Source organism: Glycine soja, chromosome 5 (assembly GCF_004193775.1).
Source record: "Glycine soja cultivar W05 chromosome 5, ASM419377v2, whole genome shotgun sequence".
Lineage (NCBI taxonomy): Eukaryota > Viridiplantae > Streptophyta > Magnoliopsida > Fabales > Fabaceae > Glycine > Glycine soja.
Window position 1 is genome coordinate 42776640 of NC_041006.1, and position 18154 is coordinate 42794793.

The following is an 18154-nucleotide window of genomic DNA, read 5'->3' on the forward strand; positions in this document are numbered from 1 at the left end:
CTAGTGAGTTTTGTTTTTCCAAAAAAAAAAAGGTAAACGTAAACCCGGTGGCCACGTTAAGATCCAAGGTCAATTACAACTGTTGCAAGTATTTATTAAACTAAACCAAAATTCTCTCATTAGTCATTGATCCACTCAGTGCCGCAGTGAGGACAAAGAAGAGGACGAGAAAAAACAGCATAAAGTTGCATCAGTGCATTTTATTATTAAAAATAATTTTCCTTTGATTTGAAATAAGACTTCCCTTTGGTTGCGGTTTCTCATGCATTTATATCACCTCCCTTCCCTGGTCTCTCCCCATAATCCTCTCACTCTTTGCAGTAGTAAGTAGTACCGTCTCAATCACTCACTGTTGGCCATGGAAAACCAAAACCGTCTCAAACTTCGAATCTCTCGCATGTTCCGATCCTCATTCGGGTCGTGCAGGACTCGTAACCTAACCGATGTAATGGAAAAAGCGGTGTTTGCACCACCCAACCCCATCGAAGTCGAACAACCCTCCCCCAAAACCATCAACAACACTTGCATCCTGTCGTTTAAGGATTCTCTTCCCAGGCGCAAAATCTCGGAGTGGTCATCACCTTTTGTCTTGGGTGGCGGCAGCAAAAACAAAAACAACAACCTCAACCTTAACCTCGGTGTCATGCCGTGCCCACCCACTTCCTCAAACATTTCCCTCAACACAGTCCACGAACAAGATTTCGGTTACGACGACAAAAAGAAGGTTTCAACGAAAAACTCGAGGACCAAGAAGAAGAAGAAGAAGAAGAAGAGACGTGCCCAGAACAAAAGGGAGTTTTTCCCTTTCAATTCATGCGCCAGAGACACCAACTTTGGTGGATACTGGTGGTATAGCAGCGACGAAGATGACGAAACCGACACCCTTTTCTCCTCCAAAAGCCTCTCCTCGGATTCCTCACGCTCCCGGCGCCGATGCCGGCGCCGCGAAAATGACCGGAGCTCCGACATGGGTGTTCTGCCGCTGCACGGGAAGGTGAAGGACACGTTCGCGGTGGTGAAGCGCTCCAGCGACCCTTACAGTGATTTCAGGACTTCGATGCTCGAAATGATAGTCGAGAAGCAGATTTTTTCGCCCGCGGATTTGGAGAATCTCTTGCAGTGTTTTCTGTCGCTGAATTCGCATCACCACCATAAGATCATTGTCCATGTCTTCACCGAGATTTGGGAGGCTCTGTTCTCTGACTGGTTTTGATATTAGAGAGAGATTAAATAAGAGGGAGAAAGAAAATAACCACTATCTTATCTTCTTTCTCTCTGTTATTTGTGTTAATGTTAATTAGTTCGTTCCTAAGGGAATTAATTAGTTCAGTCCTTCTAACTTGCTTTGCATGTATGATATGATATTCCATCTTCTGCTTCTCAATTTTATTACTGAACCTTTCTCATAGTATTCATTTTTCCTATTGAATCTAATCATTTGAGCTAACTACGAGAATAATCTGACTAAGAAACTAATTTGTCAAAATGTTAAAATTTAAAGTTTATTTAAGCGACAGATAGTATTTCATATATATATATATATATATATAAATTGAACATGTGATCACATATTTAAAGCCGTAAAATATGATTATCTGCTAATCATGCACCAGACTTTGGAAGTTGTTATTGTTTAAGAATGGAGTCTTTCTTTCGTATGTGTGGATATACTGACAAGGGGCTTGGTTTGGGAAGGTGATGGTAAGATTGTGAAAAGACCTAAAAAAAAGGGCACTTGTCTTGTTATTGGGGGTGCCAGCTTTATTTATGCTTATGGAAAAGATTACTCAATGGAAATGGGGGAAGCAAGGGTCGTTGGATGGGGGTGCTTCTTTTTATTTGAATGGGGGAAAGAAAGAAAGTGGTTGAAAGCACCAAAGCTGTCTTACTCTCCCGTGTGTGTGTGTGTTGTTGAATTGGACCTTTTCAAATTCTTTTCATCTGGATGCGCCAAAAGAATACAAAAAGACTAGCTTGTTGTTTTCATTTTCTAAAGTCCCCCTCCATAAAAATCACAGAAAAGGAAGAGATACTATCCTCATTCCATTGGAATTAGGAGGTTATCATTAGAAAACTTCCACATGGGGGTGAGACTTTAGAGTTCATGGAGTGAGTAAGATCTGCATCGGATTAAGTTAACAAAATACTACTACTATGGATCAACTTTATGCACTTGTGACCACTATTCTAAAAGATATTCTAACACGTACAACTATTGTAATAATTAAAAAGGACTAGTTCTAATTAGTTATCAAGATAAAAGCAAAGAGTAACTCCATATAAAATAATAAGTACTCCTTAATTAATTAGATATTCTAAACTTATTATTTTATAATAAAAAGTATTGAAATTGAGAGAAAATATACTTAATCATTTAAAAACACAAAAACATATTTAATATTTTTAATTGAATAATTAAGATTATTTAAAAAATACTTGACGAGGATAGATTCAGAATTATTTTCATCTACAATATCTTGCTAAATTCGTCAAAAATTTTAAAAAAAATATAGCATCTTGTTAAATTTAAAGATAAGTATTATCTATCAGAAAAGGAATATTTGCTAACATTTATTTTTCTTAATGGTTTGAGTTTCTCTTTCTTCGCGTCACCAATATTAAAGTATTGATTAAGGAATAATTAAAGTAAAAGGTTTATTTTTTACAAAATTAGAAAGTTTTTAACCAAGACGATTGTTTTAGATAGCTAAAAACAAGAAAAATAAGCCAGTGACAGTGTTGACCTTATTTCTACAAGAATAATCTACAATTCTCCTGAAACATAAGGGGATTCACATGGTGCAAATGTTTTTATGTCCCCATCTCTTATTTAATTTGAAACTTACCTGTTTCTAATTAAGAAATACTATCAACTTGGAGATCAAGATGCAGATATTGCTGAACAACAATTTTTTGTGTCTTGTTTCATGAGTAACTCCAGGTTAATACGAACAATTATTAGCCAATAGCCGCTGAAAAGATTCATTGAATTATTCTTTTCAAATGGGTATACATCTCTTTGGTCAAAGAAAAAAAAGCATTTGTACAATAATTTAGTGATGAGTTTGTCACCATGCTGAGACAACATAATTTAGAAGTCATACAAAGCATCCTGCCAAAACGGATAATTATTTCTACAATAAATTTTTATAATATTTTATATAGTTTTTTTTTGTTCTTTTTATCTTTCTCTATCATATAATCTATCTTATCTCATGTTTTGTTTTTTAATCTCTATATCAATTATAAGAAAAATTCTACAGAATTAATATACAAATATAATTTCTCATAAAAAATGAGAAAAGGGAAAATAAGTACTTTTTGGCCTTGTATGCAGTTGGTACACGTACACAAGAGACAAAATATATAATTGTTAGGTAAAAACATTTTAAGTTTGTACTGTTAACCAAATTCATGTCTATGAATGCATTATTAACCAAATTGCATGTATTGTTATGAGCGAGCAAGACAGGACAGAACAAACACACACATGCACCCTTAACATCAAAAACTGTCCCAGACGGAGGAGATCATGTCGTTTGCCTTTCACTATATACTTGAAGATTGAAGAGATCTCAAAATAATTGTCTCAAGGTAGGATCTTGGACTGATCATGTACATATATCAATGACAAGCAAAGATAAGTTTGTGTCCTTATTGGACTATAGACTGCAGCAAATTAGTACAACATACTAATGGAAAACAAACAAGGGTAGCAAAAACTAAAGCAAAACTTTAAATTAAAAAGATTACTAAGTAATTTAATTTCCTAGTAGTTTAAAAGAAAATATAACTAGTATATTTAAAAAGAGAAAGGAATTGAAGAAAGGGAAAGGCATTGGTCATGTGTTTGTCAGAGGTTGAAGGCGTACACTTGGCATTCCATTATACTGTAATCTGAAGCTGAAACATCAATTTGGGAGCGTAAGGTCGGTGTCAAATGAATGGGTGCAGCTTAAAAACTGAAATGAAAGAGAAGGCACGATGGAATGGAATGAGAAAGTCTGTGAAGAGGGTTTGCAGAAAGAATATAAAACTAAAACGTTTCTATCTTTCGATTAGTTGTGGGGACTGCATCCCTACTCTACTTAATGCATGGTATCATCACCCAATTACCCCCCGATGATAGTTATGTGACATGTCACACATGAGAGGAAAGAAAACAAAATTAGAAAAGGGTGCAATCTAGCCTAGGACGTCACATTCATTTGGGTGGCAATGGGCATAGCCTCAAATGAAGGAAGATTATAGAATGTCTTCTAGTGGCGAATCCATTATGTCTTGGTTTGGTTGCCACTCTCATTAGGATCGCATTTTTTGGGTTCGTGAGCCCCAAATCTCCTTGTCAATGCACACAACCAAATATGTGCAATTAATTTTTGGCCGTAAAAAGGGCCAATTAATTAGCTGCATTGGGTGTCGGTTTCTGAACATGGGCCTCATCGCTACATAATTGGGCTGCCCTACCTCTTTCTATACTCCTTGTCGTTAAATACCTATCTTCCCTTTGGGCTACCTTTCTTTAACATTGTCGCTGTCCTTCCTATATTCTTATCTTACTATTTTGGATTAAGTACAAACAAAAATTTCAAAAATAAATTTACTCACGGGTATGGCGTTCATAACATGCCTTTAACGGGTTCGAATTCTCTCCTGTTGCCGGAATTTTCCAGAGCACATGAGCATTGTGTCTATATCTTTTCTACTGAACAATTTCAGTAACTAAAAAGGACTACTTTCCACCGTTAACTAGACAATGTATCAATTTTTTTTAAGGATAGCATCTTTTAAGAAATCAAATAGTATTTTAAATCAAACCATTCTCTCAGCTCCCGCTCACTGCCTCAGGGATGTCAGTGACTTTTGATAGTTATTTTTATACTTCACTATCAACAGAATAATGTCAAATATTAAGAATTGAATTTCATCAATGTATTGTACGTCTGAGCTATTTTTCACTCACATGATTGACTAAAAGAGTAATTGTACATGTAACATAATCGCATAAAATCTTTAGAGATAGATAGCCTCACTCTCATTCAAAATATTATAGGGACTACAGGAAAATGAAAAGGTAAAACTTTCTTGGTTTAAACACGATGTGGTCCCTCATATATTTAGAGTGTAGAGGCTCAGCAATCAGTGTTGTACTCGTGTAATGTAATGTTGATACAATTGAGCAATGTTCTAAGCACCGAGTACCAAATAGAAATGTGTATAGGTGGTGCTGGGAGGGGACTTTTTTGGGGGCGAAACATAATTTTTAAGGAGTTTAAATTATTAATGAAAGAAAAAAAAAAGAGAGAGAGAAGTTTAAAATTTTGAAGTTTTGGGGGTTGTTGTCGCTTCCTCTGCCTGTTGAGCAAATCCGGTTCTGGAGGGCAGAAAAAAAAGAAGAAAAAAACTGGTCAGGGTCAGACAGACACGATTCTATAATTCTTTATTATATGTATCTTGACTCTGCTTCTACAACATGACAAAAGAGAACTGACGAAAAAACCCACAACTACACTGCCTTTGGCTTCTTAAATAAGAGCACTGCCAACCAGTAACTAACTCTGCACCTTCGCTTCGCTGCACCCATATTTTGCTCTCTCTCTCTCTCTCTCTCTCTCTCTGTAAGAGGCTTTCCGTTTCACATCACACTCTACAGGTTTCATGTTTTTAAAATTGAAATGGAAATAAATTAGATTGAGTTCCACCTTAGTTAAATCGTTGAGTTAGCAATAATGAAATATATAGTATTTTAATATACTATGCTTTACTATTTGTATATAATTACGAAAAATAGTTTTGTTGTACAAGTATAAATTATAAAATTAGTATATTAAATGGTGCATGTGCCATGTATGTGTATTATTTGAATGTCGAAGACTTGAAGTTACTGTTGCTACAATACTGAGGCCTAGCTAGTAGCTACTCATGTACCTAGTGCATATATTTATGAATGTATGTTGAAGTTGTGCAGGTAACATTACTCATAATGAACTGTATATGCAAACGTATAATTTCATAAAGGGTCCGGGTAACTATATTTATAAGACATTAGTTAAAAAATTAAAAAGAAAAAATATTTATGATAAAAATCATAAAAAAAACGTTAAAGATATTATGAATAATATAATTTACATATTTTAATAAAAAAACATTTATTCTCTTAATTTCTTAACGAATATTTTAAGAATAATTATTATCATTTACCTTTTAGAAATATAGTAATAGAAATACCACGAGAAAATTTATTCACAATAACATCAAACTTAGAATTACAGCATTTAATTAAAGCAACGAGTTAGCATGCCAAAATAAGCATCGGCCATCATCAGCATATTATTCTTTAGACAAAACCCAGAAAAGGAGGAAGATAGAAAAAATAAAATAGAGGAGGGAAAACGATTAACGGGGGCGTTAGGGTAATTGGGAACACGTACCAAGAAATGAAAGGAAATCAACAAAAATAAAAATGAAAGGTTTAGACGGAGACCACAATGATTGTAATCAATCATATATTCGTTAAGAAATAGCCACGAGTATAGACTGTTGACTAACATAACATCCTCTTCATTTTTCCAGACGCAGGTTCCAAACCCGAGATTAGAGAAAAAAGTTGCACCATCATTTTTAATAACATATAAATCTAGTCACCTTAAAATTAATTTTAATCAAATTTAATTTATTAATTTTATTAACATCCATTCAAACACACATTAAATATATTGTCAAGATTTTCCAAGTTATTCTTGGTGGGTGTTCTTTTTGGGCTGTGTTGTACCTCTGTTTCCTTGTAATGTTTGAGTCGATGTTTCTAAATTTTGGCACATCTTGTTATGTTTAGGGTATAAGTTATAATTATATTCTTTCAAGCTATAAAAAAATTCATTATTTAGATTGTCTATAATATATTCAAATCTATATATATTTTACAAAGCTATAAGTAAATTGTATAGTCTTTTAAAGAAAAAGTAAATTACACAGAAAAAGATAAATAATCAAATTTCTACTAGGTTCCACACTTCTACTAGTCACTTTGAAAGCTTTCTAAACAATGTGAAACTCTTGCCTACTACTGTCATATTTGTTTATGCAAGACGGGTCCTTTTTTTATATCTCTTCACCCATCTCTTATTATCTCTCAATGCGCAAGAGCAGGGGTATACTTCTAGTTAAAAACTAAATCCTTCAACTAAACCATTACGATAGCATGTATGTGTGTGTAACATCCTAAATAATATAAATGCCCTACTAATAATGTCAAGTAACATTTATACGACATTTGTTTAATGCTTGAATATATATATACATATATGAATTGATTTTTCCCCTCCAAATACAGTAATTAATGAGAAATATATACATACATATTTAAAATTAGAATCACAAACTTCCTATAACTAACCATATATAATAGGAAAATGATATTCAGTGTGAAAGATAAATAAACGAATTCACACGAATCTTAAATGGTATAACTTTATTAGACACAAATTTTACTTTCTTTCTTACCTGAATTATTATAAAATACTGTGATGAAGTAATTTGAAATTCGTGTGAATTTATACTGATGTTTTTCGTACTAATTAGCTCCGCTCAGAAGGTCTCAAGGAATAGTGTCAGAATGTCTTCCCATTATTCTACACTCCCCGTTAGTAGGTAAGACAAGTCTTTTCCTTTGTCACAACTCTAGAATTTTTTGAACATATATTTTGTCATAAGTTTTCAATAAATTTTTACTTAGGATAAAGTGGATAATGGGAGTAAGAAAGTTATGATCTAGTTCATTCAAGTCTTAAAACATCCTAAAGAATCCAAAGTAATAAAAAAATTGGCTAACGTCTTTACGATGTAATCAAACTTTTGCAACAATCAACTTGTTTTAAGTCAGTCTTTATTTGGATTTGAAATAGGCGAGACCACTATAGCCTAAAGGGAATAAAGTTCTCCCTATCAGTGTTTAATACAATTAAAACTCGTATTCCTAAAAGAAGAAAGACTCAATTTGATGGTATACAGGAAAGTTAATTAAACCTTGCAGCACAGTGAATTTAGCCAACCAACGTGATCAGTGATTACTGATTAGGAGAAAAGCAGCCATAAAATATAGAACAAGAGAGACACAAGTCAACAACCACCCGCTCCTTTCATCAAAAGCAAAAGCAACAAAGCTTTAAAAATTCCATTTGGCTTATGGAGGATGTGGGGCCCCGTTAGGAAGCAGAAAGTAAACAAGGGCAACAAAGGAGCGTGTGAAGACAAAAGAGAGCAAAAAAGCAAAGGAAGCCGAGGCCATCGATCATTCAAAAGAAAAAAGCTAAAGAATCTTTCATGGCTCCTCTCCTTATATCATCTGTATAAAGAAAAATCTTCACTAAGGTCATTTCATTCATATCCGAACATCGATCACATTTACACAGCAGCAGGTACATTCTGCTGTGTCCCTTATCAACACCAAAGTACACGGCATATATAAAATCTATCATCAATGCTGCTTGGAAGCTCCATTTCCAACACCACCAAGAAGTTCTTTCAAAGGGCTCTTGAGAACTTCAAGTCTTGTTTCTCTCCTGGTTACCAAAAGCTTCCCAAAACACCTCCACATAATCAATGCTCTTGTTCTCTGGACATTAATAATAACCCATGCTACGAGGAATTGGAGAAGTTCTACAGTGACTTCACCAAGCAATGGGATTCAGAAAAGGAAAAGCAGGGAAGGCGAAGAAGCAAGAAGAAAGGCCAAGAGGTACTTAATAATGAAAGCTTCGTTAGCTTGAACAATGCAAGCCATGATCAGATTGAGAAAAGTGAGGAATGTGACAAGAAAAAGAACAAGAACAAGATGGGCCTAACCCATCATAGGGAGAAACAGAAATTGGATCATACAAAGGGTAGGAAGGGAAATGGAAATTGCATGACAGAAAAGAAGCTTAAAGAACTGGAGATGCTGGACATGAGCGATGTGGATTATGCACTGGACATTGAAGAGGTTCTTCATTACTATTCTCGACTCACTTGCCCGGTCTATCTTGAAATTGTGGATAAATTCTTCATGGAAATCTACTCTGAGTTCTTTGGTGCTCCTTTGGGTGTGAGGCCTGTTGTTACACCTCGTACTCCTAGTATTAAAGTCAGGTCTTAGTCTTAGGCTTGCCTCTGTCTTGTTCTTGCAATGTTTCTGTCCATGGATGTTTTGGTGTTTCTAAAATTTAAATTTTTTTGTTGTTGTTCAATAACTATATATTTCGTTGATCAATCATCGAAGGATCCATATGACATGCACTTGGATGTTAAAATTCAGAATGCATTATTTGTTTGAGAAACTGCTGTATTTCTTAAGGGTGAAATATTGAAGACTTTTATTAGCTCAATCTGCGGAAAGGCATAAAAGGCTTTGGCTTCGGCTTTCTTTTCCACCATTATAAAGATCGATTTCTTTTACATCTAAACACAATAGCACTGCAGTAGGGGTACGTCCCGTTACAATTAATGAACGTCTTTGGTCCTATGTTGATTTTATATTTTCAAGAATGGGTTTGAGTTGTATTCTTTTAAAAAAATATTTTTAAATAGTTGTATATTTATAATATATTTTTTTAGTTAATATTGGTATTATTTATTTTGAAATTGTATTCTAAAATATACTTTAATTGTAATTATACACTTCTATAAAATTTTCTTCTTTCATCTTCCTCCTTACCCCATTGGTCTTTCATTACTCTTCCATTGCTTCTCCTTGTGAGCTGCTTATGAGGAGGAAGAAGATGGGGTTGGATGTGTAAAGAGTGAGCTGGAGAGCGCGGGAGGAAGAAAAGGGAAAGGTTTTAAAAATGGTAGGTTTAGATATTACGTAAAATTTCAGAAAAATTAGAAGTGTTAAGAGTGAAAATCCAAAAGGGTCTGGGTATATAAGTAAGATGGAGATGTATAAATAGTAATTGCTCTAGAAAATAAAATGAGCCTTAACCCATTCAGTCATACCTTGCTCACTTCAATTTCGGCCCAATACCAATAAGCCCTAGCTGTTTTTGGACACGGCAGATCTGTTCTGAAGGTATAAAAAATCTGACAAGAAACATCTAAGCCGAGAACTCATTGCCCAAGAGCACTAACTAAGGTAATGTTTGGTAGAATGTATATATAAAGGGCATTATATATATGTGTGTTTAATTCTTACACTACTGGACAACTTTTAATAGTAATTGTATTTTAAAATTTATTATTAGAATGAAAGTTATTGTCCTATAGATCATAATTATAAAATTTTATATTAATTTAAAATATTTCAAGACGTTATTGAAATTTGTGAAAATGACAGTGTATATACTTTTGAAACCGTTTGATTATCAAATTATGAATTCTAAAATTTTACAATATTCATTGAAAATAACAAAGGTTAAACTATTTACTTGATTCTTATAGCTGTTTTTATTTTAAGTTTTAGTTTCTGTACGAAAAAATTGTAAGTTTTAACTCCTACACATGTAAGTTTACCAATGTTCTAGTTCTTGCCACTAACACCAAAGACTTCCTAGGGTATGAAGCTGCTACAAAAAACTTTCTGATGGTGATAAATTGTTATAAAAATTTGTATAAGGATTAAAATTTATAATTTTCTCGTATTAAAACTTAAAATGAAGATAATTATAGGAACCAAATGGAGAATTTAAATAATAATACAATATTAAATTAAAGAAACATATTATATCTATCAATATCAATGGTATAAGAATTAATATGAATTGGTGTTGAAACCTCTCAAACTAATCTCAGCCGTGAAATTAAATCTAATGATTACAAGTAAGTATTTTCGTTTTTCAGTAGTATTACAAAATATTCTCAACAGATAGATTAAAGGCAATTCTCCCTCTTAAAATGGAGAGATGATTACTTGCACTTGGGCCATGATGTTAATAAATATAGCAGGAACCAACGCATGTGCTTTGGATATGGTCACATGGTTCAATTGAACTGAACAAAAGGAAAAAGAAAAGACACACTCACTCGAGGTTGGAACAAACGTCCAATAGTCTGAGAAAGTATGACACTTTTAAGTACAGATTCAAAGGTTCTCCACTACGTAAAGTGGATCCCATTGTATCTACTACATATTGTTCAAGAAAATGAAGGGAAAGCCGGGTCAAGAATCTAAGTGACATATCAATGCCAAGAATATGGGAAATTAATGATTTACGAAATTGTGCATATAAAGGAGGGTGTTGTATTGTATGTGCATCTGGCCTTATATTCATAGGGTATAGAAGAGTCCACTGGTGGTATCCACCGACATTCCAAGAATATGGGGTCAATGTCACTTTGAATTCCACTTGGTTGGATGAAGTCTACTCTTTCAAGCAGAGAAGTAGGGAAATGAGGAGGCCACTATTTAGCTGATGTCTCTGTCAAAATGGAAGAGCTAAGGGGCATCTCTTTACTCCTTAGGAATGGAAAATCTTTCATGGACATCTACAAAGAAAAATATAGATACAATAATATGATGTGATAACTGATAAGAATAAAGAGATGAAAAATAATAAATGCTATAGAGGTGCATATCTAACACAAATACAGAGAATTTATAATAACTTAAGCACCCTACTCAGTCAGCTAGATCTCCTTATTATTATTAATAATGAGATGCTTAATATATATGAATGTTTATATATCTTTATTCTTTAGCAACATATATTATTCTAGCTAGTTCTAATCGCCCTCATTTCCATTTTGGTCTCATTATTAGCTCCTACACACAATACTAACATTAAAACATAGATGAGGCCTGCATGATAAATTGTTCCTTCCATTTCATCTGTCGAAAAGTTCCCTGTCTGGCTACCTTTATTACACAAGCAATCAGAATCAAATGATGAGAAATTTAAGACACACCGGAAGACACATAAGTATTGAATGTATGATGGGGTCGACATAATTCAAAACTGAACTCAATTCTCAAATGTTATCTTCATTGCAGGTAATTGATTTAACAAAATCTGTCACATTACATATAGCTAGAATTATATAGGTTATAGACAGTGATTTTGTCATAACGTGAAACCATGTAGCGAGAAAACCACATGATTTTTCAAATTGATTAATTAACTTTTACTGTAGATCTAATTTAGTTTGGCATATCAGGTACTGATTTGCAGTAGTAGCTAGTTTGTTTTGTTTTGTTTTGTCCTGCTCTAGTCCTTACAGGTTTCTTTTTTTTTGTTATGAGTGATAATAAATTGAAGGCTCCTCAAGGTGAGTTAGACAGAAAGAGAGGTTTCACCAAAGTGGAAATTAAGTGTAACATCTCTGGTTTGGAATCCGGAGCATGTGGAGAGAAGATTGGTGTAATTAATGATTGAACATTACAAGTTGAAAGTGGTGGTCCATGTAAACCTAGCATGACCCTCCTCAATTGAAAGATGTGTTGATATTTGGCAAGTACACCAGATCACAAAAGTAACAAAAAATATATAAGATAAAACATCATTCTCACAAGTATTGGATTGCTATGTACCACTTTACCAATTCAACTAATATAAAGTCAACAATATGATTCAAAGAAGGATGAATAAAAGAAAACAACAGAGGAAAAGCAAAACAAATTATATCGAATAAAAAAATTACAATATTAATAACAAGTTAGGGAATAAATATGCAATTTATTCTTATGTTATAAATTTGAGTTATCATTGTTTAGAGTAAGAAAACTTCTTTTTTGGTACAGAGAGTAAGATAACTTCTATATGCATGTTTATCATGTAGTCATTTGTTTTAATAATTTTGTGACATATGTTTTAAGCTATTGTATCAATTTATTAATATCTTTTTATCCTTAATTAGTTATTCAAGTAAAGGGGATTTTATTTTCCTTGATTTTTTTAATTAGTGTAAATTCTTAAATCATTTTTATAACAATTAAATAAAATTTTAAAAGTAAAATGTTTTAAATAAATGTACTTAATTTTATATTTTAGTTTACACTTTTACTATAAAAAGAACATTTTATTAATCAAATCAATCTTTTCTTCAACATACACACTAGTATGTAGTGACTCGTGCATCACATGGGTTATAAATTTTATTTATTATATAATTATATTAAATAAATTCTAACAATAATATTATACTATAACTTTTGATTTTAAGAAATTTATTTTTTTAACTATTTTTAAAAAAAAAGTTATAACTGAAAATAAAAATAAAATAAAATAATAATCTAAATAAATTTATATTGAAAATATTGGTAATTTGTAATTTTTATACAATAACATCGATATTTGTATGTTTTTATGTAAAATATTTAATATATATATATATATATATATATATATATATATATATATATATATGATAAATTAAATACTAGTAAATTTTTATGTGAATATTAATATGCTTTGATGTGAAGTATTTATTTTTCTGTATATTTTTACTCTAAGTTATCTTTTATATTCATATTTATTTTTAATACTTATATATTAAAGTATTTTAAAGTAAAACTTACATTTAAGTGATGAAAGTACGTAGTGGTGTTAACTATTTCTTTTAGATTGAAGGTGTAAACATATAGGAGGCCTTCAATTTTGACATGTTGTGATATAAAAGTAGAGATAATTCCATACAAACTGTTTCAAATATTCACTTTTAATTATACACATTAATATTTAAAAATAGAGTATGTTTACTCTCAGACTACTATTTTATATAAGAATATGAGAATAATTAATAGTAATTGTATATTAAATTAAGATTAAAAATAATAAATGATTGAGATTAAAATATTTAAAATTTTAAATAAAAATATAATATATTATCAAAATCTTTAAAAAATTAACTAAATAACAAATATATAAATATTCTAATTAATCCATTATCATAACTATCATTGTGAGGTACTACCATGGCCATCGTTGTAATCATCATCATAATAATTATCATTATCACTACTATTATCAATCATTACACCTTAGTTGTCATGATTGTTGTTGTTGTTGCTATCACCATGATTGTCATTGCAACTATCACTATGATTGTTATTGTCATCATTATTGTCATTAATTGATACCACCTCCGACTCTTGATGGTGGTAGTAACAACTACAGTCTTAAAAGTGAAAATGATAGTCATGATGATGGATTAATGATTGTTAGAATGTTTTAAAATGTTATTTGTTTAGTGAAATTTTTTAGAAATTTAGTGGCTATATTAGATTTAATTTGAATTTTTAATATTTTGATATTAACCATTTATTATTTTTAATCATGATTTAATGCTTATTATTAATTATTCTGAGGTAAAAAAATGTTATAAGGAGGATATGCATTCTTCAAACATAAACTCATTGAAATACACATATAGTACTCCTCTCTTTTGCTACCCTTTCTTCTTGCGATCCCCTCACTAATGCTAGCTTCTGAGGAGTCGTCATGCTCACGCTCACACGCACTCCACTCCAGCCTGCATGACTTGCCCTTTTCATCTACGTAATAAAGTGGCCGTTTCCATCATATCCTAACCTTCTCCATTGAGCTGTTTTGCACAGGATGATTAGCAAATATATATCTCTTCCTCTAACCACCAGCCAGGACCGCATCCTTAATTTTCAACTTTACTTCTAGTCTGACTTTAAGTTTGGAAACATCGTTAGGATTTTTGTATTCGAAATATTGTTTGCTTATGGTTTTATCTTTGTAAAAGACACTTTAGTGAGATTGAAAAGAAAAAATATTGTTAATGATACATGATTTTTATTTTTAATTGATACAAGACTTTGTGACTATAAGGATAATTTTACTTATACAATTATGGATTAAAAGGAAAACAATTTCCGTGATTTGGAAGAACAACCCTGTCTTTACGGCCTAATTATATTATTGCCACAAGAAATCAAGACATTAACAAAGCTCGTGTCTATAAATAATTGCTTAAGCCGCCAGATCTCTATCTCAAATGAAGCAATCACTGTATGCCACATCCATGAAAGTAACCTTACGTCCCAAAGCTTCTCATTCTCAGTTCGTATGTTTCAGTCTTCAATTTGTAAACCGCTATTTCGACACTCATCATCTCTCATTTTCTTCTTGTACATGATCAAACCAATTTCAGATGACATTTTCTTTTCTTATATATATATATATATATATATACCATGTGCATCGGCGAGTCTTTTCTTTTTGTCCAAAGATATTGTTATGATAAACTCTTAAGAATATGGAAGTTACAAAGAAGAGACTCACAAGGGCAGCAATTCAGTAGGATTAGTTTAATTAGTGATGTAAGTTTGTACAAAGTTTTAAATTCAAATCTCATTATTCTCATTATAAGCAAAGAAAATAGATGTTAGAAAGAAAAAGAAATAAATAAGTTATATATTTCTGATACAATTAATATTTTTTAATAAAATTTTAGGGAGTGTTTGGTTTGGTTGTTTTCTGTTTTTATTTTCATTGAAAACAGAAAACGGTGATAAAAAAGTGTTTGGTTGGATTTCTGAAAATATTTTCACTAAAAATGAAAATAGGAAACAATCATAAAATGAAAACAATAAACTCTCGTTTTGAGTGTTTTCAATCGAGAACAAAAACTTCATTTTGGTAAAATGAAATTGCGGTAATAATGAATGTAATTTTAAATAAATATAAAAATACAAAAAGAGAAGAAATCAATATATCATAAATTTCCAGTATTTTTTATTTCATGAAAACAGAAAATAAGAAATCAAACCAAACATGTTTTCAGAATTTTAATCTTTTGAAAATGAAAACAATTTTCAAAAAATAAGAAATGAAAACAGAAAATAAAAATACAAACCAAACACATCCTTATATTTATGTTTTCTTAACATTATTTTAAGTACGGGTAACAAAATAGAAAAATTAATAAAAGCTTTTTAACGTTTTAAAGCAGAATAAATAATGGACGCCTTATTTTCCATCACTCTCAGCATTTTCTTTTAATTATTATGGAGTGTTACTTTGGCGCAAGCCAATTAAATCTGCAGATTTCATTGTCTCGTAAAAATTAATTAGATAAATTTATAGTTTCTAACTTAAATAAGATGATTGTAAAAAAAAAAAAAAAAAGCTTAAATAGATCATACGTGCGCAAGATCTATGATCTTGCATCTGGTATTTAGTCGGCGATACATTAGGGCTTACCTTGGTTGGTCCTACATACACATGGTGAGATCAGATGTTTAAGCTTGAAATGTTTCTCTTCCTCCGCAAAATAATTAGGTACTTAAGCAAGAAGTAACAGTGAGTCTAAAAGCCCAAAATTAGTCATCCTCATTGTCGGTGGTCATGCGTTGCTTCATCTAATTAAACTAATGGCAAATATGGTCCTGCAGAAAGATATAGAATACCCAATTATACGGTTATTATTACAATAAATCTTTTTGGACCACAAATATTAAAGGTAGTAAATATACATATTGAAAACACATGGTCCATATTTTTGAGCATATATATGTGCACCATGCATGCGTATACTTGCACTCCAGAATAGCGATCTGGACCATGTAGCATTCTAGCTAGATTACTGCCGTAGGGCAAATTTCTCATTAATTCCCAGGGAGGACTATGGTCCTTTGTCTATTATAACGTATGGAAATTTTCATTCAGCTATGTTTGTAAATTTAAGAAAAACTCTGTTTATTTAATACTTTCGTACAACTTTTAAACAAACTAAGATAGATGGAATGAAAAGTGAGAGAAATGTAAATTAAAATGGGTAATTAATACTTCTTTCATTCCTATCTATAAGAAACAAATTAGTATAAAATACACTAAAATTTATTTTTTTATAAAAAAATTAAGTGAAGTATTATTGAAATTAATTTTTCATGGATTAACTGAAACTTATAAACTAATTAAAAAGCTAGAAGCTTCAAACTAGCATGGCCGGAGACTGAAAAACATGAGATATATAGTCCAAAATATTCAAATCAATTAGACTTAACCTCTATGTCATGCATATGTGTATTTACACTTTTACATTATTTATCCGATATACTCCTCCAAAGTCAAATGTGAACAAAATCAATTAATTTTAACGCTAGTTAAAAAAAAAGTTAGTTAATGGTGATGAAATCTACTAATCACATTTAAAACTAAACTTTTATATATAATAAATTCCAAAGGTATATATTAGTTACAAGTTGGCAGTCACTTTAATCAACCGTATGCAATAATCAAGCTGCCGCAAAAATTAGATATATCTGATCTATACGGTCTGAGTCTAACTTAATACCAAAACGTATAGGGTAGTTTTGATTTTTAAATGAAGTCAAAATTGAATTTGCCTCAATGCGTCTAATAGATGTAATCGAATAAAATCTGACACAAGTGAAAGTAATTTATATCCTTAAATTAAATGATCTAAGATTTAATTTCTAAAAAGTACTTAAGAAATAAATTATATTAAAAAAATAAGATTAGTCATTATTTATCGCTTCTTGTAAAGTTATATAGATATTAGAGCTTTTAAAATAGGTTTAAACCCACAGGTCAACTTGAGTAAAAAAAAGTACAATTGATTGTAAAACTTGACCTCGTCTAAAATTTTATAATATTGTTTAACATTATTTTATTTAGTATTTTATTCAAGATTATTTTCAAATCTTTATTATTATAGTTCTAGGTTTCTAGCTTAATTATGATAATATGTGTATTGTGGTGTGTGAATGGTAGAAGATTCAATTTAACTAATAATTTTTTAATTTATTCAAATTTATTTTTTATAAAAAAATATATTTTTTTAATTTTCTTTTTAAAAAACATATATATATATATATATATATATATATATATATATATATATATATATATATATATATATATATATATATATATAACCATTGTGATTGATTGGATTAGACTATTTTTTCTTGAAATCAACTTTAAGTAAATCGAGTTGGAATGATTAGTTTAAAGAGTGAATCGAGATAAACCAGATTAGTTCGTTACTGTTCTAATAAAATGTTGCGTGAAATATTATCTTATATAGGTTAAGCACATAGGTCGTGATTCTCTTCTTAAACGATGTACCAGATATTGCTGAATTTAACCTAATGTTTAGTAGACAAATTAAACTATGGAATAAAACCTAGTATATAAGTCCTGTTCTATATTTGGTGCACTTTAGTAGAGAGATCGACAAGCAGAGTTGAGGA

The 18154-nt window shown here is 31.1% G+C and overlaps 2 protein-coding genes across 3 annotated transcripts; both read left to right on the plus strand.

Annotated features, from left to right (window-relative positions):
• The first annotated feature begins 212 nt into the window (after positions 1 to 212).
• LOC114413585 (transcription repressor OFP8-like) lies at positions 213 to 17949 on the plus strand. Of its 2 annotated transcripts, XR_003666946.1 has the most exons (2): positions 213 to 1304; positions 17936 to 17949. XR_003666946.1 is itself a non-coding variant. In XM_028378054.1 (1 exon), the coding sequence occupies exon 1, from the start codon at positions 359 to 361 to the stop codon at positions 1211 to 1213; it is 855 nt and encodes a 284-aa protein (XP_028233855.1). In that variant the 5' UTR covers positions 213 to 358; the 3' UTR covers positions 1214 to 1397. The 2 variants fall into 2 exon arrangements, 1 of the variants encoding a protein (XP_028233855.1); XM_028378054.1 differs by lacking the exon at positions 17936 to 17949 and having other exon boundaries at positions 213 to 1397.
• LOC114413587 lies at positions 8272 to 9362 on the plus strand. The gene has a single exon (XM_028378057.1). The coding sequence runs from the start codon at positions 8480 to 8482 to the stop codon at positions 9131 to 9133; it is 654 nt and encodes a 217-aa protein (XP_028233858.1). The 5' UTR covers positions 8272 to 8479; the 3' UTR covers positions 9134 to 9362.
• Positions 17950 to 18154: the final 205 nt, after the last annotated feature.

Coding starts and splice junctions, on each gene's coding strand:
- LOC114413585 (XM_028378054.1), top strand. CDS start 359: ATGGAAAACCAAAACCGTCTCAAACTTCGAATCTCTCGCATGTTCCGA.
- LOC114413587 (XM_028378057.1), top strand. CDS start 8,480: ATGCTGCTTGGAAGCTCCATTTCCAACACCACCAAGAAGTTCTTTCAA.